This window comes from Emydura macquarii, unplaced genomic scaffold (genome assembly GCF_026122565.2).
Source record: "Emydura macquarii macquarii isolate MOO-44397 ecotype Brisbane River unplaced genomic scaffold, CSIRO-AGI_Emac_v2 contig_1477, whole genome shotgun sequence".
Lineage (NCBI taxonomy): Eukaryota > Metazoa > Chordata > Testudines > Chelidae > Emydura > Emydura macquarii.
In genome coordinates this window covers 16,210,930-16,223,400 of record NW_027131614.1, presented here as the reverse complement: position 1 = coordinate 16,223,400, position 12,471 = coordinate 16,210,930, and the positions used below count along the sequence as shown (strand labels likewise).

General features: G+C 42.3%; 1 protein-coding gene across 2 annotated transcripts in view; it reads left to right on the top strand.

The window, feature by feature from the left end:
- CLVS1 (clavesin 1) overlaps positions 1-12,471 on the top strand; it is a 99,385-nt gene that overhangs the window by 68,686 nt on the left and 18,228 nt on the right. For both annotated transcript variants that reach the window (XM_067553719.1, XM_067553720.1), the window contains exons 3-4: positions 8,408-8,518; positions 10,670-10,905. In XM_067553719.1, the coding sequence (XP_067409820.1) occupies positions 8,408-8,518; positions 10,670-10,905 (347 nt within the window). The remainder of the gene's footprint in view (positions 1-8,407; positions 8,519-10,669; positions 10,906-12,471) is intronic.

The following is a 12,471-nucleotide window of genomic DNA, read 5'->3' as shown; positions in this document are numbered from 1 at the left end:
CTCTCTTCCCTCAGAACAGCCTGTCTGCTTCCGCCTTTTGCAAAATTCAAAAACATAAAAAAAAACTAGATACATTTTTTAACCTGAAAAAAAACCTCTAGGTTCAACTCAGGTCCTGAGCAAAGTTTCAGTGACATTCCTATTTAATCTGAACTAGCTTGCCCATTACTATAACTAGTGAAATCCTCATTTCTCCATTGTCATATTTGTGATGGATCACAATATCTTAGTCCAGCTATGTTATTCCTGTTTAATATATGGGCACAACCATAAGCAAGATGGGGAGTTTTTGTTTAAAGTCAATAGATCTCCTGAGACGAAAAGCAAGTGCCAGCAAAACCGTCCCTAACAGCCTTTTGTTTGGTCATCTATATCCACTTTAACCAATGCTGTGAACATTTGTCCTCTCTGTGACATTTTAATAGAAGTCATTCAGTGCCCACTTTCCTCATGCCTGAAATTCTTTCAGACAAGAATAGATTAGCAGATATTGCAAGGGCCAATGTGAAGGAAATACAGAATAAAAGTGCCATAGCAGTAGTGCAGATTTCTTCAATAATATGCCTCCGGGGAACAATGCGTGTTTAAGGAGACTGACTGTACAGAGGCGTTTCCCTTTTAAAGCAGCTTTTGCTTTTACAGTTCCTGATGTGTAAGAAATTTGCTGGTTTACTTTATTCACTTTACCCCTGGCTGTTTGCATGCGTTCATTCATGTCTCCCTTCATTGCTCTTTTAAATTTGGTCAAAATGACAGTGTTTTCTTCTCTGTCCTGTCCCTCCCCTTCTCTCCCCCCGAAACACAGTGTACCCATCTTCTGACCTATTGATTTGATATTAGAACTGATCTATTAGCCTCAGGTCAGACTGCAAAGTGCTTCTGTTTTCACAGGCTTTCTATAGGGTAGGAAATAGCTGGGAAGAGAGACTTTTAGGTTGGGGAAAGTTGTAAATTGTGGGTATTGATCCAATTGAATTGTATGTATTTTGCATTACATTTTTCACATGGGCCCATAGTCCAGTGATAGCCATATTTTAAATAAATCTCAATAAAGAAACATCGGTCCAAATCTGCGTCTTGCACTGATCTTCAATATACGAGGATAACATAACAGCTAAGTGCAAACCATCACATCTGACACAAGAGAGAAAAAGAGCCTCCTACTTATTCACAATTAATTATTAATTAATTAATTAATTATTATTAATTATTAATTATTCACAAGTGGGGGAGGCTTATGCTGGGTCAGTCCCTGCTGATGACTGTGGCGGGTGTATGTGGCCACCATTTGTTCCTTCAGCAAACTGTGCTTACTAGGGCTAGTCAAAATTCTCTGAATTTAGAATTTTTGACTCAACTTTTCATCCAAAACTCGATTTTTAACCACCTTCCTCTCCCTGAAAAATTGTAATTAAAAAAATAAATCAGGTTTTTCAACTAGTGGCTCCCATGAAAAGGTTCACATTTAGCCACAGCTGGCACCCAGTTTTATCTGAAATACCCCACCGTTATTTTTCCAAATAAAAGGAAATGGAAACCAAGGTCTTTTCACTGTGGCTGACTTTCAGTGAAGGCCACTGTTCTATCATTTTACTTCGAAAGGTCCTGTACCAGCACCAATATACTCTATGTCACTTTGTTACAATACTAGAAGGGTACTGCACTACTTGTAAATGCCAGCCTTACCTTATGGTTCCCAGAAGTGACTTACAGCAGACCGTGGAGGTAGAAGATCCTAATCCAGTCAGCAAGGAGGACAGAGTTCATAAAAGAAAGGAGAGGAAACAGAGTTATTGCTGGAGCTAGTGTGATGACCATAGCAAAAGAAATGTTATTGGTCTAGAACTCTGGGTGCAGGCACAGCTAAAACTGAGCAACAAATGAAACCACATGAACATCGTCCGGTGAAAAATCATTTAACCGACAGACAAAACAATTGCAGCTTTTAATAAAACACTTTGTCAGGATCTAGTCAAGTTGTCCCTCTTATTACTGCCACATCCCAGTTCAATCCAAGCCCAAAGTTCCACCTAGAATGAACCACCAAAGGATAACACTGAGATAAACAGAATAATTAGCTTCCAAGGCCTTTACTACACTCTGAAGCTTATTGCTGAGCATGATGTCATGGAGAGGGGGGATTTGATAGCAGCTTTTAACTACCTGAAAGGGGGTTCCAGGGAGGATGGGGCTAGGCTGTTCTCAGTGGTGGCAGATGACAGAACAAGGAGCAACAGTCCCAAGTTGCAGGGGGGGAGGCCTAGGTTGGACATTAGGAAAAAGTTTTTCACTAGGAGGGTGGTGAAGCACTGGAATGGGTTACCTAGGGAGGTGGGGGAATCTCCATCTCTGGAGGTTTTTAAGCTGCAGTTTGACAAAGCTCTGGCTGGGATTATTTAGCTGAGGTTAGTGCTGGTTAGTTGTGCTTTGAGCAGGGGGTTGGACTAGATGACCTCCTGAGGTCCCTTCCAACTCTATGATTCTATGAGAGGTTTGGAAATATAGCGCCTCTGAGAAATCTGGCAGCTATATATTTTCTTTGCTGTTCTGATGACTTCATACAACAACTGTAGCTAATAGATTACAGTGGCCCCCTAGGTTTGCTAACTCAGAGAGATTTTGTTATGTTCTCTAGTCTATTTCTGCTTATTCAGTATAACAATAGCATACACATTCACTCATCAGGCATCTACAACAGGATGCCATAACATCGCATGGGTTTTATGGCTTCAGGATAAACCTGAAAGTACTTCCAGATCTGATGGCCTTTCTGTTGCCTCCCCAGTACCTCACAACTAATTTCAAATTTTGCATACTCTATGGTGTACAGAAGTATAATCAAATAAATTTGCAGACATCTTCACTGGCAACTTTATTTTTTCCTCTTTGTTAAAAGAGCAAGGAATCTAAACTAAAAAAACCCCAACATAAACAACAAAAACATGATAATATAAGTGTATGTGTCAGATTTTACACCCACAAATGCTAAGAAATTCATAGTAATAGTTTGACACTCACCATAACTTAGTCACAGTTAGCACACATATATGTGACATATAATATCAATGGTACGGTGCAGCAAACATTGTAGTACAAAATGCAGATGAGCAATCCTGTCCCAGTAACTTTTGAATTCCTCCCTTCTGTTGTATAAAATCTCAACCACACTGCTGTAATTGAACCGAGGGTTTTTTCATATTTAATTAGACTGTATGTTATTATGGAGAGAAGATATGTATGCATGTAACACCTATGTCAGACACCATGATTCTGAAGTGGTGACAGGACAGTTACTCAGGCTAGAAGTCATACCAGAGCTGATTTGGACTGAATGTTAGTCTGTGGGGAAAGGTCGGGGGGAGAGAACCCCAGAATAACAATTTTTAGCATGTTTTTTTTTGTTTTTTTTTTGGGAGTTTTGGAATTTTTTTATTCTTAAATGGTTCTGTGCTTTGCTTTAGTAAAGTAGGAGGAGGAGGAAAAAATGAAAGAATGTCCCTTCTAAAGGTTACCTTATAAGCTATTTTGTTAGACCAGGTTATGTGACAGTGTGACTTTATCAGGACAAATTAAAATTTACTAAACAAATCTGTGTTCTAATTTATTGGTACCATCTGCCAACACCATGAACAGATGCTTTGTGGGACCTCCTTAATTTGCAGTAATGATTGGGAGATCCATTGTGAATTACTGAATTTTGTGAATTAGCAAGTACAGCAGGAGAGAATGATAATATTTCAGAGGGTACAAGTATATATTACTTGGGTATGCTTTCTACCAGAAAAAAAAAAATCTTATTTGACTAAGATTTAGCTACAGTTCTCTGTTATTAGCTCCTTCTTAGAAGAAAGGACTTTTGGAGAGAATCATTAGACTCCTAGACTAGCAATGTGAAAATTAATGAGTTCTGACTGTATCTAACAGTGTCTTTTTAAAATTGAATGTAGTGCAGGGAGAAGCTGCCAGATTGAATATGAAACCTTCTAACTATCCACTGAACAGCAAAAGCCTGGGCAGTATCAGTACAAGCCCCACAGCATCCTGAGCCTGAGGAAATGTGCTTGTGGGGACGGAAAGCAGTTCAACCTCCATGCTCATTCAATGGGTAGACTAGGATAAAAATTCACCTCAAATGGCTAATACAATCTGTACTGTTTACAGGAGGGCTTAAAATGTGTTAGATAAAGTGGGTTTGCTAACAGGTTTTAAAAACACACCTTTTACCCTAGTCTACACAAAGCCATAGGCTACTGAAAGAACTGAAAGACAAGAACTTTCAGTTGCTATTACCGCCACACCAGGCTAGTTTCAGACACAGGGACCTACAGCTGAAAGGCTCCTTACTCCACCATGGCACCAGTCCCAGTAATTCTCTGTGGAGAAACTGTTACTGAACTATTAATACCATCTGTGGAAGCTCTAACCCTTTATAGGGAATGATTAAATGTACTGAGAAGCAAGCAGCTTTAGTTTTTGTGCTCAGTGTAGAGAAAAAGTGACCTTTTGATTTAAAACACTTTTGTTTGTGGTTAAAATCCTCCCCAAATCTAGGAGAAACGGTGTTCTGAGCGAAGAGGCTGGGTATTTATTTGCATTAATGAGGGGATTTTTGCGCAGATGACTTTTGAAGGAGATATGATTTTGCTTTTTGATTACAGACAGTTGTTCACACACACTTTCATTCGAAATATGTTTGAGTCACAAAATTCAGAACTGGGATGTGATTTCGATCTGAACTTCCCCAAATTTGGAAGTTTGTTTGGATTTTGTGCGTGGGTTCAGCTCATTAGTGGCTGAGGCCCAAGTCACACAGGTTGGAAGGTTTGGATCCAGTGTTCCAGGTCAGACCCATTTCTAACTTTTATATTCAGAAGATTAATTTCCTTCTCTAACATCCTTTGGTGTCCGAAGATTTGTATTTCCAGAGGGGTAGCCGTGTTTTTATTTAGTGTTAGAAGATCTTCCTCATTTTTTTAGCATGCAGCACAAAAGAATAAAGAAAGAACAGTAGAAGGTTTCTGCTGCATGTTCATGGCAAAATAAATAAAAGAATGTGGTGATGGAGGGAGTGGGCAGAAGTGGTGAAAAATTGTCTCACTCAACCCATAGATATTCCTCCCAAGTTATTTAACATATTTATTTAACATAACATTATGTGCCAGTTTTCAGTCCCAGACTGCTGAGTATTTCAGGGCAGAGGTAGCACATAAAACTGGAGAGAGGGAAAGAACTGATGACCTTCAGTCATCCTCCCTTCTGATCTCTGAGCTAGGAGAGTCTTTACAGTCTGAAACAAAAAGGCATATTGAGGTTGATGTGGATTTCACAGTTTTCTTGGAAGTCCCACTCTGGTGCTTAGTGTTTATTTCTGTTACTAATGTCTTTGGAGGGGGGGGGGGGGGGAAAGCACTGAAAAGCGAGAGAGAAAGAAAAACCAGTCAAACAAATATGAGGAATTTTGCAACAGAAAGTCTTTTTTACAGCACCAGCTTGGTCAGTAACTAGAAACAAGAAGTTTCCTACCATCTGATTGTGACGCTGTCAGATGCTATGATAATGGGGTCATATAAGTACATAGACAGCTAGTCTGAAAAATCCCCAGATGTCACAGTTTCATCATCAATGCAGAAATTGAAAGACTGCTGATTGCAAATGGCTTTGGATCAGGCCATTAATGCATTTGCAGACTTATTTACAAGACGCAGTCCCTGCTCCCAGAAAACTCCATGACAAAATTATCATGGATGTCAGTGGGAAGGTTTAGGCCCACATTTTTTAAGAAAGAATCAGAGAAAAGGCTCTTAGGATCCCTTTCCCAACATAGATTCAAAGAAAATGTATCCAAGACAAACAAAAAATCTTTTCTCGTTATAAAATGCACCTTCCCCCAGAAGCCACAAAGGCACAAGAAAGACAAAGAATTCCTAAAAGCTCAAGCTCTCAAACAGAAAATCAATTTTAGTTACTTTCATCTTGTTCCAGAGAAATCAGCAGAGACCCCAGGTGTGATAAGGGAGAGATCTCATATGTCTTAGTGGGAATAGCTAAAAACAATGCAAGACACTTTCTTAGACATGAGCCTTTCTTTCAAATATATTTTGGCTCTGAATGGTGACTTTGTAGAAATGACACACTGGGGCTCCAGAGTTGTCTCTCAGCGATTTCCAGATTGAATATACAGAGTTGAAAAGAAAAATTGTGGGTGTTTCCAACTGATAGCTCTACAAACCCAGGCTGGGATCTGAAAGTCAAGCTAGGCTCTTTCCTGTTCATAAGGCCCAGTAATAAAGACTATGCAAGATGCTGCAGCAAGCTGCCCATTGGGAAACCCTACTGCCTTTTGGGGTTTCCACAGGTAATTAAGGTATAAATTGAAAAAATGTGAAAGCATTTTAAAAATGTGGTTGCATGGATGGCTTTGCTATTGAACTTAATATATTTCATTGTACACAAGCCAGAATCACTCACCTCCAGAGCTATGTTGGGCTGACAGTAGTAAAAACTTTCTTTCCCCACTAAATTATATGTATATGGTCCAACTGGAGGTATGTCAATATACACCAATGACCACCTGGCCCATAAAATTGTGTGAATGCACATATAGAGTAGATCTACTTGGTGAGAAGGCGCCATTTGGCTGATCACAGTACGCTGAGAAAAACACTTTCTTATCGGAAAATGGAGTGTAGTTGAAATTGAAATTTGCCATGGGAAAAGAACAATACCAGGAAAATTGAAACAAAACATTTTGTTTTGGGTCAACATTAATCTGAATGTCTGGCTGAGTTACCATGGTGACTTATGGAAGCTGTAGTTCCGGGTCCCTAATGCTGGACCTGTTCTCCCTTGCTGCTTGGCCATACTACATCTGCTATGTTGCACTCCACTCTCTTCCTGTGGCTGAGCTATTGGGAGAGACGGAGTCTGCAGCTCTGCTACAAAGCTTGAGAGGGACCCAGAACTATAGCTCCCACGAGGCACTGGGGTGGCTCAGGTAGACACAGTGAATAATGTCGACCAAAACATTCTCAATGAAAATTTTTCAGAATGTGTCATTCTGTGAAATGTTTCTGTAGTTTGAATTTTCATCACAAATTGGGACAAAAGCAAATATCAAAACATGGGAATTCCCCCAGGGATGGAAATTCTATTTTTTGGTCAGCTCTAGGTGCTCTTTTTACATCATCCTTTTACAGTGCAGAAATTCACTTTGGGATTTGCTGCAAGTTTATATTTTAATTTTTGTCCAGGTTCATCTGCATTAAGGGCCATATCCTCAGCTGGTATTAATCATCGTAGCAACCACACTAATATAGACCAGCCGAGGCACTGGTCCTAAAATTCTTACCAAATGCTATAGTAATAATGGAAATAATACATTTGTCTTCCTTTGTAACTGGTGACTAGCAAAATGTCTTGACAGTGAACACATTTCCTTTGTTGTTTACCAAGAGGCCACAACTCCTGTGCAACGCTGTCAGAAAGCAACCAACTTGCCTCTCTGTAAACAGCACATGTATGCATCAGTACTCTCACTGTTTCCAAAAGGGAAAGGAGCCTAGCTGGTTCCCTGATAGACCCTGACGTTTGTATGATGTGAATGTGGATGCAAAATATCATTCACAATTCACCTTTCAAGACACCCCAATAGCCTCCTATTTATGAAGCGCACCGCATTGCCTAGGTGGAATAGGACGCTCCTGCACTCCGTGAGAGGAGTGTACCTGAATGCTAATGCTCGAGCATTTGTACTAAACCTCTGAAGCAAGCACTTGAGGGTGTCAGTTTCCATGGTGCTGTCACGTGCTCTCTCCAGCATCTTCACATATCAGCATTTCCCACCCGTCCAGCTCCCCACCATGTGCTGCTCACTCACCCAGAAAGTTCAGCTATTGTAATGATGATTTAAGGGGGTGGGGATGGAGAGCGGGATGAGGGGGGCAGAAAGAGTGAAAAAGTGAGCTGTGCGTAGGAATGTGAGTGGGAACTTGGAATTCAGTTATGTAACACAATAAGAAATTCAAATGAGTCCCCTCAAGGGATCTGGAGGAAACAAGCTGTGTTCATCACCCATGCTGCACTTCCCTTCTTGGCACAATATGACACACTGGAGTGGAGGCAAAAAAAAATTGGGCAGAGGTATTTTGTTAGCCGCTTTTTTAAGTCATTAGAAACCAAGATGTAACTGCATGGAGGGAGATGGGCCAGTGGGTCTTTAAAACAGAAGTAATCAATGCACGTTTCTTAGTCCTCCTCCACTACGCATTCCCCCACCAAAAGCCCACTGCTGATTAAATGGTGCATCAGATGGTAAGATGCAAACTTGTTCCACTGACTTTAGTCCTGCTGGCTGCCTGACTACTTTGGTGTGTCTGTTAATTGGCTTCCATTTCTTTCTTCTCTATAGGACAGCTTTCCTGCTCGCTTTGGAGGAGTTCATTTTGTCAACCAGCCCTGGTACATCCATGCTCTGTACACACTAATCAAACCATTCCTCAAAGACAAGACAAGGAAAAGGGTAATTAGAGCGGGGGGACCTATGACACTTCAGACCTGGAGTGGCTTGAATAGCGTCCTGCTTTCTCTGCTTTATTATTTTTCTCTCTGTGTTTTTTGTATTGGCGCCTCTGAGAACTGCAGCTATGACTGAAGCCTCAGCTGGAGTTTGCAAATGCCCTGGATTTAATCAATAATTCAGCAGAAGTAGGTTATTTTCAGAATCCAAGTCAGGGACCAGAGAACCTTTGATTACTTACTAAGAACAGGTGCTATTCTGTCATACAATGGACAAAGCATGTCTATGGATAGAACAAGCATTTACTGAGCTGTGGCAGTGGAGGGACCTGCACTGTTTCCCATTGAAGCCAACCATACAATGAAGCTCCCATAAAGCTAGATCTCTGCCCAGTGAGTAAATTTCAAGGAAATTGCCAGTTTTGCTTCTTCAAGCAGCTTGCTTTCCTTTGCACAGCACTAACTCCCACTGGTGTCCACAAAAACTTCCATTCCTCTGTATCTGCTCACCCAGCAGCAGTGGCATATCATGGGCCTCTGGCGCCTAGGGACCAAGCCTGCATATGCGCCCCTCCTCCATACCTGTCTCCCCCGCCCAGGCAGGGCAGGAGGAATCCCAGCACCGCCCCCCAGCTTCCCCAGGGAGGGGGGTCTGTACCGGGGGGGGGGAGTGAGGTCTGGGAGAGGTGCAAATGCAGTCTTAGTTCTGCCATCCCCCTCCCCACACTTCCCCCACGCAGCGCCTGCCTCTCTCGCTCCCGCCCCACAGCTCAGCACCGGCTTGGATGGGGCAACCTCAACCCCCTGGGGATCCTGGGGGGGGCGTTGGGCTGGCCCTTCATGATGCACAGGGTGCTGGCATGGCCGGCGCCCCCAGTCCCCTTTTCCTTATGAAGGGCCGGCCCATCACCCCCCACCCCCCCGGCAGGCTAGTACCACCCCGCCTCCCCTCCCCCCCCCACCTCCCCTTGGTATACCACTGCCCAGCAGGAAGAGAAGCAGGTATTTGCTGCAGAGATGCACCTGAATTATTGGACCTCACTGTCCTTAGCTATTTACCATTTTTATCCTGAGGTCCATAGTCACTAGAATGGATCTCAGAAAGGCACCAAAATCTGGCCTGGGATCCATCTGATCGGAGTATTGAACATGCTGAGGAGTCCTTCAGTCTGAAAACGTGGCTGGATTAAAGAAAGGAAAGTTAACTGGAGCTGGGCAAAGCGTTCAAACAAAACCGTAAATTACTAGAAGCTTTGTGTGGTTCAGTGTTTTGTTACAAATTCAGAAACTAAGAATAAGTTCACGGAAAGATTGTTCAGGTACGCAGACATGGGTCAGTTTATAATTTTGTTTCAAAACAGCACAAAATTAGTAATTTGTGCAATTCTGAGGCAAAATCAGAACACCATGTTTTGTTGGGACCCCAACTCACTCGACAGGAGAGAAATAAGTGTGGATCAAAACTGAGGAAAATGTTCATACATGACCCCTTGAGCAGCAAAACTACTGAGTTTTGCACAGCTCTGAAAATAAATAGGTCTAGATTTTGGTGCCTACCTGAAATAGACGGTGATTCTGTCACTGAGCTGTGCTCCAGGTTTAACGACTACTGTTTCAATTCCAGCTCACTGCCCTTATCTTAAAGATCTACATGATCTTGTTCAATTTCTCTCTCTGATCTTGTCTTGCTCCCCATGCTCTCTTACAGTCCTCTCACCTTTCATTATCTTTTCCCACTCTCTTCTTCATGCTCGCTCTCCTGAGGCACCCAATAGTTGAACTATATCCCTCTTTTTCAGACCCTTCTTTAAAACCCACTTCTTCCAGGAATCTTTCCTTCCTTTCCCACAAAAATAATTCCACAACCCACCCTTTTCCTGCTTGTGTGCGATGTATCTTATTGTAACAACAGGGAACATCTCTAGTACCACATGAGATTTTCAAAAGTGTGCTGTGTTGGCCTAACTCTGCTCTCATTCAAGCCAATGTTGAAATTCCCGTTGACTCCAGTGGGAGCAGAGTTAAGCCAATGCTGAGTGCTTTTGAAAAACCCCACCCATCAAGTGCAGTGTAAATTCACTGCTCTAAATACGTTGTTATAATGCTTTCTGAAATAAGGAACTCACTGTGCCTTTGTTTTGTTTTGTTTTTAAAGATCTTTCTCCATGGTAACAATCTGAACAGCCTTCACCAGCTAATACACCCTGAATGCCTGCCCTCTGAATTTGGAGGTACGCTTCCTCCTTATGACATGGGAACTTGGGCTCGGACATTACTTGGTCCTGACTACAGTGATGAAAATGAATACACACACACTTCCTACAACGCGATGCACGTGAAGCACTCATCTTCCAACCTAGAGAGGGAGTGCTCCCCAAAACACATGAAAAGGTGAGAACTAGCCATGAGTGCAAATTCAGTCCTATTATTTCAGATTGCGGGTTATGTATTTCGTCATCACCAATCTAATTGTTGGACTGACCCAATTTAATAAGAGGTCGGAGCTAATTTTGCTGAAGCTGAAAGGAAGGGGCACTTCAGCCTCAAGCGTGATTACTGCATGGCAGTGAAATGCCAGTATCTCTGCAGTCCCCTCTTGTCACTGCTCTAATTACTAGTGACTGTGAACACAAACAGGTTGAAATTATTGAGCTCTTTAAATTATATTCGGTGAAAAAAATATCACAATGGAATGCCATTTCCATGGCATAATACACCCTACAGGATTATTTCTGTTCTGTTTTACAGTCACAGCTGTTGCTTTGGTGCATGCTAACCACACTTGTTGTCCATGATAGATTTTTACCACCCTGTAATGTACTACTGGTAGCTTGTGTATAACAAGCACCACTGCCCTCTAAAAAATGAATCATCTCCTTTAGTTGCCTACGCAGTCACTACCCATTACCTGTTTTGCTAGCAAAGCTGGTCTCTTGAGCCTAGGGAAAGATCTTTGCTTCTGGATCTGATGATTGTGCATACTGCTTCCAAAGCTTCAAATGCTAGTTTTTAAATCCACAAAGCTCACTAATTTGCCCTAATTGATTAGAAGGGGACCTGGTGCAGAACAATGAGGGTTGTGGATTTCTGAATGTCACAGCAGGGCCAGTGTTGGATGACACCACACTCTGAGGTCTGATCAACACTACAGGCCTATATTTGTATAACTATATCACTCAGGAGTGTGAAAAATCCACACCTCTAAGCAGCGTAGTTATACTGACCTAGCCCCCCCATGTAAGACAGCGCTATGTCAGCGAGAGAGCGTCTCCTGCAGACATAGCTACCACCTCTTGGGGAGGTGGATTAACTATGCTGACAAGAGAGCTCTTTCCTGCAGGCTTAGAGCATCTTAATTAAAGTTCTGCAGCTGCGCCAATGCAGCGTTTTAAGTGTAGACTTGCCCTAAGAAAAGCCAAGGATGGAGGGATATGTAGGCCCCTGGGGAATGTGCATTTTCTCCACTGGTGTCACCTGCTGTGCAGCAGCACATGCTCTGTACTCCACTAAGCTGCAACCCACTACTTGGTTTTCAATGCAGATTGCATCTATGTTTACCTCATTGGTGGCACTCGAGTTTACTGCTCACAGATCCTGCATCAGCATCACTCTGGGTGACAGGGATAGCACTTCATTTTGTTACCATGGCATCCAGCCTGACAGGACTGACAAGCCCTAAATGACATGCAATTAATTACATCCTTGGAGGAAAAAAAGGCATTGTTTTTTTAAAGCTTTCTCCCCAGTAAGGGGTCTCCACATTCTTATACTGCAAATTTAGGCCCTGATCCCGTGAAGACTAAGGCCTGGTCTACACTATACGGTTAGGTCAATGTAAGGCAGCTTACATCAACCTAATTATGTCAGTATATACACTACAGCCTTGTCCCGCCGATGTAAGTGCTCTACATCACCAACAGAATAACTCCACCTCCGTGAAAGGCATAGGGCTTCTGT